We start from the raw sequence: 13,028 nt of genomic DNA on the forward strand, positions 1-13,028 counted from the left end.
TATCTAATTAAGCCTTCTATTTTTAGGCAAAGACAAATTCACTTTATATGACTCTACTCATAAAAGTGTACCTTGAATACTCTGGTGGTTCAGTGAAAGTTCAGCCTGGGGAAATGATACAGTGAACGCTGGACAACTTTTTCTAATCCTAAAAAAAAAAAATCAATCAATTAATTAATAAATACATATAAAGTTTCAAATGGAAAAAACCCCACTATTTCTCATTCAGATACAATTTAAACTTCTTTTTAATTTAAAGGAATTTCAAATAGGATCAACTTTTTTTGCTCCAATTACTAGCAATTTGTTAACATTTAAATTTCAAATGGCTGCAAAAATGGAGAGAGCCAAAAAAATTAAGGAATGAACTTTAGGAGTGTAGACAAGCTAAACTACATTTAGGTCTGAAAGTAACTTTGGAGATGACTGTCTACCAAATAGAAGGGTGGAGTGAGAGAGAAAAATTGGTCCTAATTTATGAAGCTTGACTACTTAAATCCTCAAATACACTGAAAGTTTGTCATTATAGCTTGAGATGTAAGTGAAAGTCACTCATGAGAAAATTCTCAGACATTATTTACCTTTCTTGTATTTCACAGCAGGGGATAAAAAGGTAGGAACTACTGAAGGGAAGAGGTTGTGAGCAAAATAAAGGTCATGCCTAATCTACAATTTTGATCATCTACCCTGGAATAATTAAAAGTTGACTGTAAGCTGGGACGAAGTAAGAAAGTAGCGTTGGCACATATACACTACCAAATGTAAAATAGATAGCTAGTGGGAAGCAGCTGCATGGCACAGGGAGATCAGCTCAGTGCTTTGCAACCACCTAGAGGGGTGGGATAAGGAGGGTGGGAGGGAGACGCAATAGCGAGGGGATATGGGGATATATGTATATGTATAGCTGATTCACTTTGTTATACAGCGGAAAATAACACAACACTGTAAAGCAATTATACTCCAATAAAGATGTTTAAAAAAAGTTGATTGAAGAAAAGCAATCAGTTAACTATTTTTTCTCAATCTAATTTACTATACAAATGCAATCAAGATATCTTCCTTTAAAAAAAAAAAGCCTCTTGTTCCAGTTGTTTTAAGAACAGTTTTTATGAACCAGGCATAGCTACTTGAATCCTAAGCAAGAATAATAAATTGAACATTCTCTCCTGCCTAAAAAAAAAGAAGTGATCAGTATACGCTATCTTGAAAATGAAACTGCTCATATAGAATAACTTCAATGAGGCAAATAGAAAAGAATGCCATTTTTTTCCTAAAACATGATTCTTTGAGTACAAGCTAATTTAAAATAAAACAAAATCGTAGTTTGAATCAACAGCAGAATTTTTTCCTTAATTATAAAAGAGAATTTAACACAGAAGTTTTGAAAATAGAGCAAACTTTCATCTAAGGTATTAAAAAATAATTATTTATATTAGGCAAGACTGCAAACAACATACATGTCCAATATTAGCGAAATGATTAAATGAATTACAGTATAGTAAGTTATACAATGAAATATTATGAGGTCATTAAAATTCATGTTTTTACAAAATATTAATGATGTGAAATAATAATTACGATAAACACTACATAAAATTTGAAAACAGGGGGAATTCCCTGGTGGTCCAGTGGTTAGGAGGCTGGGCTTCCACTGCATGGGGCATGGGTTCGATCCCTGGTCAGGGAACCAAGATCCCACAAGCTGCGTGGTGTGGCCAAAAGAAAAAAGAAAGAAAGAAAAAAAACCCAGGAAACAAAAGTATCTGCAGAATAATCCCAATTTTGTAGAAAATATGAACAAAACAAAAATATATAGAAAGCCTAAAATAAAATGTACCAAAATGTTAACAATGGTTCTCTCCGGGCTGTGAGACCATGGATGCTGCATTAGTCTTTCTTAGTCTTTTTCCTTTTTCCACTTCTGTAGATGAACTTATATTGCTGATATATTCAGTAAAAGGATTATTTTAAAATAGTGATTCTCAAACTTTTGGTCTTTGGACTCCTTTACACTCTTAAAACTTAGTGAGGAACTCAAAGAGCTTTTGTTCATGTGGCTTCTATTTATTTATATTTACATATTAGAAATTAAAATGGAGAAAAATGTTAAATAATCATTAATTTTTAAGTAACAGTAATAATCTAATATATTATTATATTGTTATGAAACATTTTTGCATTTTCCAAAATGAAAAAAAATTTAGTGAGAAAGTGGCACTGTTTCACATTTTAAAAAATCTCTTTAATGTATGGCTTAATGAAAGACAGTTGCCACCTGAACTGCTACAACACATTCAATCTTTTGCGAGATATATATATATATTTTTTTTTTTTTTTTTTTTTTTTTTTTAGGGAAGCCTTGCGATATATTTTTTTATTTGAAGTATATTACAAAAATCTGGCTTTATACAGATATGCAGTTGGAAAAGAAAGGAGTACTTTAGCAGCCTTTTAGGATAATAGTGCATATTCTTTTTAGATAACATACCAAAACTCTAAAAGCAATAGCTTCCTTAAAGGTTACTGGAAATGTGAAAATTGAAACAAAATCAATGAACTTTTATATTGGTTTACGCTGCACTTTGAATGGATATTTTACTTGTCTATGGGTGATGCTGTGACATTATGCATTGGTCTTTCAGAAAATACTGATTTGCTGAGTTATATAGCTCTTCCCTATATTGATCTATTTCATCATAAAAATCTCAAAAAGGTCACCTTTGTAAATATTTCCTCTGATCTTACCAGAAAGTTCAAGAAAATGTCTGCCATATACTCCATTGTGAATAACCAGTTAGTTATTCTTCCAAGTTAAAAAAAAAGGTGAAACTATTTTTTTTTTACTAATCTTATAACTCAAACAAGTGCACAAGTGCTCTTCTTAAGACAACTATCACACTTTACACAGAAGCGTAAAAAGATATATATTCAAGGGTAGAAATTTAATAAAACTAATAACTTTTCTGCTTCATCAAATGCACTAAGTAAAACTGGCCTTTTTTTTTTTAAACCGCTAGTACATGGCTGTGAAAAATACAGTGACTACCAGTCCTATTTGGTGCCACTGCCCTGATGCCTACTAAGGCTCCAGCTTTTTATCCACCATTTGCTTTAGCACTGTAAGTGCAAATGTCAATACCATGAAATAGGCAAATAATGTGTTAGCATTATTATGAAAATAGTTTTGACCTCACAGACCCTCTGGGAAGAGCCTCAGGGACTCCCAGGGGGTCCACAGGCTTTACTTTGAGAACCATTGTTTTAAAAAAAATTGAAAGGATAAGGTCTCTTTAAGTATAATAGTTCTATGAAAGTCTAATTTCAATAAGCTCTACAAATTCTTCCCTCATGCTATGCTATAAATTTGCTTTTTAAGTAATATTAGAGAATCAACTGATTCAGTCTTTCTCATGAAATGAAACTTATCTACAATGTTCGTAAAATAACATATATTTATGTTGCTAAAGGGGCAATTATTCAAAAATATACAATAACTCTAAAACTCTTAAGAAAAAGAACACTTATTTTATATGTGTAAAATGACAAAAAATATCTATAATATAATAATGCCCAAATCATTATACTTACTGTAACGGAGCTTCATTTTGTTCCATTTCATCTTGAGGTTGCTAGAAAGAAAAAACAGTAGTTTTTTCCAACTGAGGAATACTAAGCTAATGCAACAAGCTAAAAATTTAACATTTAAGATATGTTATTCTTTCTTAGTATCTTTTTTTATTGTGGTAAAATATATAAAACATAAAATTCACTGTTTTGACCATTTAAAGTTCTGTGGCATTATGTACATTCCCATTGATGTACAATCAACACCAACATCCATTTCCAGAACTTTTTCATTTTCTCTAACTGAAAGTCCATACCTATTTAAACACTAACTCCCCATTTACTCCTCTCCCAACCCCTGGCATCCATGATTCTTTCTGTCTCTGTTTTAACTACTCTAAGTGCCTCATATAAAAGGAACCATACAATATTTGTCCTTTCGTGACTGGCTTATTTCACTTAGTAATGATGTCTTCAAGGTTCATCCTTGTTGTAGCATGTATCAGCATTTCTTTCCTTTCTCAGGCTAAATATTATTCCATTGTATGTATGTACCACATTTGATTTATCTACTCATCTATTAATGGACACCTGGGTTGCTTCCACCTTTTGGCTATTGTGAGTAATGCGTCTATGAGTGTGGGTATACAAATATATTTTCGAGTCCCTGCTTTCACTTATTTTGGGTATATAACCAGAAGTGGAATTTCTGGATCATATGGCAATTATATGTTTAATTTTTTGAGGAATCACCATACCATCTTCCATAGCAGCTGTACCATTTCATTCTACATTTCCCACCAGCAATGAGCAAGAATTCCAATTTTTCCATATTCTCATCAATACTTGTTATTTTGTTTTGGTAATAGCCATCCTGATGAGTGTGAGATGGTATCTCATCATGGTTCCAATGTGCATTTCCATAATGGTTAAAGATGCTGAGTATCTTTTCATATGCTTATTAGCCATTTGCATGTCTCTTTTTTTTTTGGCCATGCTGCAGTGGCTTGTAGGATTTTAGTTCCCCAACCAAGGATCGAACCTGGGTCCCAGCAGTGAAAGCGCCAAGTCCTAACCACTGGACCACCAGGGAATTCCTACATCTTCTTTACTAAATGTCGATTTATGTCCTTTGCCCATTTTTTAATCAGTTGTTTGCTGTTGTTGAGTTATAAGAGTCTCCATATACTCTGTGTATCAATCCTGTATCACATATATGATTTACAAATAATATTTTCTCCCTTTCTTTGAGTTATCTTTTCACTCTGTTGATAGTGTCCTTTGATGCACATAGGCTTTTAATTTTCATGAAATCTAGCTTATCTATTTTTTATTTTGTTGCTTATGGTTTCATAGTCAAGAAATCATTGCCAAATTGAATGTCATGATATTTTCCCGCTATGTTTTCTTCTAAGAGTTTTATAGTTTTGGCTCTTATGTTTAGTATTTTGTTTTAATTTCTTTCTGTAAAAGAATTTGTGGAACTTAGGTAAAGAGAAAGGGAGTGTTCCTTCTTTTTATTCGTAGCATTTCCCTTTTCTTAGTTCATTAATCCATAATAGTTCTGATGAGCCACTCTTGTCAGGTTCTGAGTTCTAATATTTCTCCTGAGGGCCAAAAATCATACAACCTTTGTGTTACAGTGTTAATGCTTAATGGATTCTGCCTAATTCTCAAGTCATGCCAGAAAACCTGAAGTTGTTGTGTCCCTTTCAAAAAAGATTAAAATGTTCTGATAAAATGTTTCCATTTTAAGATTTCACAGCACACTGGCTTTCATCGCTTTAAAAGGAATTCTTACCTTAAATCTTATTAGTATCAAAGAAGATCTTTACAAAAAGATCTCTCTTTGGGGGACCCTCTATGTTTGTTTCTATGATCAATAATAAAGCTTTCTGAAAATATGTAAAGCCATTAGCCTGAACTTCCAAGCATTTTTGATCACTGAAACAGCCATAATAACAAGAAGACACAAAGTAATTTGAGAACTTAAATCCTCTCCAATTAATAATGTTCATTGTTATTTATTGATAGTGCATCCTTATAGTGCTCAAGGTTATCACATTGGTTCCACATATACATACTTCCTAAGCAGACTTTGCAAAAACCTCAGAGGTCCAGAGTGAAGAAGGAATTTCAAGAAGTAAACCTAGGGACTTCCCTGGTGGCGCAGTGGTTAAGCGTCTGCCTGCCAATGCAGGACACAGGCTCGAGCCCTGATCCAGGAAGACCCCACATACCGCAGAACAACTAAAGCCATGCACCACAACTACTGAAGCCCGCGTGCCTAGAGCCCGTGCTCTGCAACAAGAGAGGCCACTGCAGTGAGAAGCCCGTGCACCGCAACAAAGAGTAGCCCCCGCTCACCGCAACTAGAGAAAACCCGCGCACAGCAACAAAGAGCCAACACAGCCACAAATACGATAAATAAATAAGTAAATTTATAAAAAAAAAAAAAAAGAAAGTAAACCTAGATATTCCCAAGGATTAATTAAACAGGGTACACTTATGTACTTACCTGGTATTTCTGAGTCTTCACAAAGCAATTCATTCAAGTATCTGTAACACTCATTTCATTCATCTTACTAAAGGACCAGTGAATTTTCCAATTGAGGGCTAATTTTTCATTTAACCCTACCCACATAAGGAAAATACAAAAGATAAGAGAGCAAGTAAGCAGAAAGTCTGCTCCAGACAGCTGATTTTTTTTTCCTCTTCCATAGGCAGAAATACCCCTCAAGAGGTAATGCCTCGGAATATAATGGGGGTTGGAGCTGTTCATTTGTTGATTAACAAAATGTAAGGATACACTTCAATCAATTCTTTCTTAAAGGGTACAAATTGCTATCTATGCTTTTGATACATGTGACATTTTTCTCCTGCCCCTACGAGGGCAATAAAGTGCAGACATTAAAAAAAAAAATCTGTTGGGGGTGGGGTGTGAGAGGTGAAAGAAGGTTTAAATTAATTGTATTAATTTAGAGGATCTGGGAAAGGAGCAAATCTGTTTATATATGCTTAACCAGAAAACAATACTCTACTATCTGAGATCATTTTCTTCAACTGAATCATGGATTACTGGGAGAGAAATGGAAGCCTGGCCAACCTGATCAGCCTGACCAACCCTGGCTCTCCATGAGGCATGAGATGTCTCACACAAACTATCCTCACATTCCGCAGAACAGAATACACATTCCTGATGTTCAGCGTTTTAGTGATCTTGATGAATTATTGATAATGTTTGCTTAAAATACCTTTCTCTCAGACTGAGGTAGCCAAATTCGGTTATCTATACAAATATTTTTTATTATTTCCAAATATCCACATGATTGTCTTCTAGAGAGTTTGATCTGGACATGTGGTACCACCTCTACATTGCTTCAGTGTTAGTAATGCTAAAATGATCATTTAAAACTCCACTGAGTAGTATCTAAATACAACTTGAACACAAAATTATTTAACCACTGAATGAGAAATATCTTTACTCTGGCTGAGTAAGGTGCCAAAGACCTGTTTTCATCCATTCCTTCCCAAAATATTCCTAAGCAATTGCAACTCTGGGCAGAGACAGCAATTCTAGGACCCTAAGAATTAAAGCAGGTCAGGATGGGTTAGTCAGGAAAAGGATATCAAAGACATTAATGATCAGCATAATAGAGTCAAGGGGTTCCCTAAGTTTTGAAAACTCACCTTGAATTTGAGTGGTCCAGCTATTCATGAATCAGAGAGGTAGCTAGCAAGAGAGAGTATTACCTGCCTACTGGGGCTTAAAAAGACCCTGCAGGATTCAAATTACTACATATAGAATGGATAAACAACAAGGTCCTACTATATAGCACAGGGAACTATATTCAATATCCTGTGATAAACCATAATGGAAAAGAATATGAAAAAGAATATGTGTGTGCGTGTGTGTGTATATATACATATATATATATAACTGAATCACTTTGCTGTACAGCAGGAATTAACAACATTGTAAATCAACTGTACTTCAATAAAATAAATTAAAAAAGAAAAAAGACCCTGCAGTATATATATACATAATCTCTCCATGAGCTCTGGTCTTGCCAACCATGATCCTTCTTCCATTACACAGTTGTCGAACAAGCCTGTGCTTGTTTGTTTCCCTTTCAAGGTTCTCTTAAATGTTCATTTTAACTGATTTCACCACTACATATTGATAAGGGTGGAAGGTGGAAGCTGCTTAACGGAGAGGAAAAGTGAATTCAACCTGGTTTCATACCTCTTAGACAACATTTCAGTGAGTAGAAGATGGAAGAAGCAGCCTGATGGTAATAACCACAAGATTGAATTAATCATTATTCTCTATCAAACAAGTATTTTCCAGTATTCAAAAATGATTATAGTAAGATCAATGATGCCTGCTATATTAGTCAGTGTTCTCCAGAGAAACAGAACTAACAGGATATGTTTATACATAGAAAGAGATTTATTGTAAGGAGCTGGATCATGTAACTATGGAAACTGGCAAGTCCAGATCTACACTGTGGGCCATCAGGCTCAACACCCAAGAAAGCTGATGGTATAGATAAAGTCCAAAGGCCGTCTGCTGGATAATTCTCTCTTGCTTAGGGAAGCTGGTCTTTTTGTTCTATATAGGCCTTCAACTGGTTGGATGAGGCCCACCCACATTATGGAGGGCAATCAGATTTACCCAAATCCTGTGATTTAAACGTTAATGTCATTCAAAAACATCCTCAAAGAAATTCCCAGAATAATGTTTGACCAACTATCTGGGCACCTGATGGCCCAGACAAGTTGACATATAAAATTAACTATCATACCTCCTAATTTTGATAGTAATGTCTCCAATTATCTCTCCATACATACTACTAAACTCTCCAAACAAAATTTTTAAAATTTCTATGTAAAGTTTAAAAACTGCTTGCCATAGCACCTATAAAGAACAAGAAAAGGTACAGCAAGACCCAATAAAAATGATGAGTATGAAATATTTTAAAAGACTGCTCCCTATGTTTTTAAAAATTAGCATAGTGGGGCTTCCCTGGTGGCGCAGTGGTTGGGAGTCCGCCTGCCGATGCAGGGGACACGGGTTCGTGCCCCGGTCCGGGAAGATCCCACATGCCGTGGAGCGGCTGGGCCCGTGAGCCATAGCCGCTGAGCCTGCGCGTCCGGAGCCTGTGCTCCGCAACGGGAGAGGCCACAGCAGTGAGAGGCCCGCATACTGCAAAAAAAAAAACAAAAAAAAACCCCCAAAAAAATTAGCATAATGCATGTCAAACCAAAGATCCTCTATTTCTTCATAGTTTGCCCTTACTTGAAATGTTCCATCATTTTTAAAAAAATTTTTATTGCAGTATAGTTGCTTTACAATGTTGTGTTAGTTTTTGCTGTGCAGTAAACTGAATCAGTTATACATATACATATATCCACTCTTTTTTAGATTTCCTTCCCATTTAGGTCACCAAAGATCATTGAGTAGTGTTCCCTGTGCTAAACAGTAGGTTCTCATTAGTTGTCTATTTTATACATAGTAGTGTATATGTGTCAATCCCAATCTCATCATTTCTAAAATAGTTTGTTTTGAAGTTGAATATCAATATTATATCTGAGTTTTAAGAAAAATTTATTTAGTAACTGAATTATTTAGAATTTACTTAAAATCAGGTTGAAGTTGTGAATCAATATATATTTTTTTCTTTAAATAACTCTGGGAAAGCACCTTTTCTGGTCTATTTATTTGACAAAATCAATTTTACTCATATAGTTAAATTTCTAAAGGTTTATTTTCAAAGAATAAAATTAAAAACTGTGAAAGCAGCATCTGTCAATTTAAAAATTGATATCAATTAAAATTTGCTACAGATGTTTAACACTTTGGTAACATGGTCTAACTCTTACTGTAAACAAAAACGGTTGGGGGAGGCGGGCAGTGGAAAGTTAAAGGAGGTATCTGTTTTACTACCAATGAATTCCCACGAAGGCAAAAGAGAGGGACAAATACCAAGTGCTTCATTTATCCTTCTTATCTTAATTTTACAACAAGCCCATAACCAGCAGATTCCTGAGTTACAATCTCATGAAAAATCTTTGAAACATACATTCATTAACTCTTCAAGTCCTCTGTGGCAATTGTTCCAACAGCTGATCATCAGCAATTACTTGGGAGGCTTTTGAAAAATGGACAGTCCTAGGTTCTACTCAAATACGGGTCTGAGAGTCTATATTTTTAAAAAGCTACTGATAAATGGAATATTTATAAATGGAATGGAATATTTATAAGTGGAATATTTCCTGCCGTATCGATAAACAAAGGATGTCACAGTCATCAACGATTGCAACCATCCAACGTGAGCCCGTGAGCCCTGAGGAAATTCAGGGCTGAAAAGAATACCTGCCATCTAGCAGCCATCAGACTGCAGCCACTCCCTGCGGTGAGCCCTGAGGAAACTCAGGATGTGAAAATACAGGATACCGGCCCCAGAGAGCTGAGGTTCATATCAAAGGAATGATTTCAACGAGCCCAGACTCTGGCATCTTCCCATACACAGAAAAGATCTAAATTCCTTGAGATATCTGGTTTTCTTTCATTAATAATAATCTTTTAACGTCCCCGACTACCTGCCCTTTGTTGCAAAACTCCTAATTTATCCTGGCTGCTCCCCTCGCCTGCTCAGAGCAGTTTCTCAGAGTTATCTGAAACGCTGTCTCCCGGGCTGCAGTGCTCATTTTGCCCCAAATAAAACTTACCTCGTAACTCTCACCTTGTGCAATTTTTTAAGTCAACACTATCCAAATAAGTTTGGTAATCAAGTTCTCAAAATCACCATTCTGAGGTACAATCTAGAGCCTGATACAATATTCACATGGTAAATGTTTCTCAGATAAATTGAAAAAAGTTAATTTTTATTTCCCATTTCACAGTTACTGAAGCTAAAGGGAAAAAATTATTTTTCTTAAATCAGAAGTTACAAAAATGATATTTAACAAATTAGTAGAAACTAAATATGGACATCTCAGCTTTAAAAAAATATTTGGTGTTGAATTTTACTCTTTTGACTAGATATAATTCAAGTGATACACCTTCCTAGGTACAATATTAAATAAACCCGCATGGTCACTCTTTGGAACTGCCGTCAGTTTCTGCTATTAAAATACATGTATTCTCCGTTCTATTCCTTAAGACTCTGTAGTTATCTCTGGTTAGCTAACTTATTTATGCCAAGGTGCTAAATGAGTCATCCCTTACCTTTCCCCATGGTGACTGCATTAAAAAGAAACAAGTGAAAATTTGTGTATCTAAGTGTGTGCCCACACACATGCACTCACACACACACACACACACACACACACACACGACAATAGAAGGGTCTTCCAGTGGCTCATATCTCAAATTATACTACACAGACTAGTATCTTCTTCACAAATTTAAGGTGACCTCTGACACACAATGGAGATGAAACTGTAATTATTATATCCTATTTTAGCCTATTTTAACCTTCTCAATTCCACATCTCTACCAGAAAGAGAAATAAATAAAGGAAAGAGGGCCTAAAACACTTGGCTTTTACTGAAGTTGCAGTGAAGAAACAGAATGACTGGCGAAGAAAAGGGAAAAAACTGAGTAAGAAAAGAAAGAAGTAAAATAATAGACAAATAGAATTAATCATTAGTAATTTGCCCCTATTTCAAACAGCATTATCAATTTTCAATAAGTATGTATTTAATCAATATACTACATACCTGTAAGACTGCATCCTCACTAAGAATAGGCATCATCTGATTTTTATTCAGTTGCTCTTGTGGATCCTCTCTGAGTTTGAATCCAAGTTGAATCTCTGGAGTGCCTAGAATGAAATATAATCATAAATCATTTGCAATAGTTTTATTGCTCTGCTTTAACAATGACCCAAGGATTTTATAGACACTGCAAAATGTCATTAAAAATCATCTTGTACGGGACTTCCTTGGTGGTGCAGTGGTTAAGAATCCGCCTGCAAATGCAGGGGACACAGGTTTGAGCCCTGGTCTGGGAGGATCCCACATGCCGCAGAGCAACTAAGCCCGTGTGCCACAACTACTGAGCCTGTGCTCCAGAGCCCGCGTGCCACAACTACTGAAGCCTGCACGCCTAGAGACCGTGCCTTGCAACAAGAGAAGCCACGACAAAGAGAAGCTTGCGCACCACAAGAGTAGCCCTTGCTAGCCACAACTAGAGAAAGTCTGCGCACAGAAACAGAGACCCAACGCAGCCAAAAATAAATAAATAAATTTAAAAAATCATTTTGTAAATCATAATTTCCTAACTGCCACTTTTATGTGTCAAGGTTTTTAAATTTAAGAAGAAACGTATACACAATGCTGAATGAAATAATACTTGATATTTCTTTGTCCCAGGATGAATGAATGCAAAGGATATATAAAGAAAATTGTACAGACTTAAACCCTGCTAGAAAGAACACTTTCTTTTTTCATTTTAAGTCATTTTTTAAAACTCATAATGCTAATATATTATTCAAGAAGAGTCAGAATTTTCAAGACAGCAAATTTAGCCCATATTTAACTTTTCTTCCCTTCCAAGTTCCCAAAAAGAATCCAAAGAAATTAGTTTTAAAAAAAAATCTGAAGCAGCAATGGGAAAAAGGAAATATAAAATAAAAAATATAGAAGATGGGAATGGATTAGAGGGAAACCAAACCCTGGTTAGCAGCTTGTCACTCATCATAGGAAAAGGAGGGGCTCCCTCAGAAGTAACCGGTATATGGAATTCTTCCATCAGAATCCCAGAAAACCACCTAGCTCAGAGCAAATCCCACAGACAAAATATGAAGGAGGGTAAGCTGGAAGCTCACAGTGGCTGAAGTCTCATACTATTTGTACCAAAGAGCTTGCTGTTTGTACCAAAGAAGCTTAGGATGTATGCTGCAAGCCAACTACTCTGTGTAGGAGAATATGTTCCCTCCAAGATATGGAAATGTATTAAAATCTAAGGCTGGTAAAATAATGTAGTGATGGCACAGAAGTAGAAATAGTCAAATATATCAGTGAAACAAAACAAAAAGTGGGAAACAGACCTATAATATATTTGGGAATTTAATATATAACAATAATGGTATTTTAAACAGTGGCAACAAGATGACATTCAATAAATAATACTGGGGCAATTAGTTAATCATTTGAAAAAAATGAAGTTAGAGACCTACCCTACCTACCCTCCATATGCTAAGTTATTCTAAAAATATTAAAGACATAAAAGTAAAAACAATAAATATAATAATGGAAAAAAGATAAAGAAAATATTTTTATGGTCTTGAGATAGGTAAAATATGTCTAAGTTTGAAAAAGGAAACCTTGAAAGAAAAGACTGACAGATTTTATTATATAAAATTTTTTAATTTCTGTACTACAAAACATATCATGAATAACATTAAATAATAACTAGGAAACTGGATAAAACTATTTACAACGTACATACAACA

At 35.0% G+C, this 13,028-nt stretch overlaps 1 protein-coding gene across 1 annotated transcript in view; it reads right to left on the reverse strand.

The window, feature by feature from the left end:
* ANKRD31 (ankyrin repeat domain 31) overlaps window positions 1-13,028 on the reverse strand; it is a 125,546-nt gene that overhangs the window by 101,895 nt on the left and 10,623 nt on the right. The window contains 3 exon segments of the mRNA XM_024732796.1: window positions 72-148; window positions 3,589-3,629; window positions 11,293-11,396. Of these exon segments, the coding sequence (XP_024588564.1) occupies window positions 72-148; window positions 3,589-3,629; window positions 11,293-11,396 (222 nt within the window).

Source organism: Neophocaena asiaeorientalis, unplaced genomic scaffold (assembly GCF_003031525.2).
Source record: "Neophocaena asiaeorientalis asiaeorientalis breed wild unplaced genomic scaffold, Neophocaena_asiaeorientalis_V1.1 scaffold515, whole genome shotgun sequence".
In the NCBI taxonomy this organism is placed as follows: domain Eukaryota; kingdom Metazoa; phylum Chordata; class Mammalia; order Artiodactyla; family Phocoenidae; genus Neophocaena; species Neophocaena asiaeorientalis.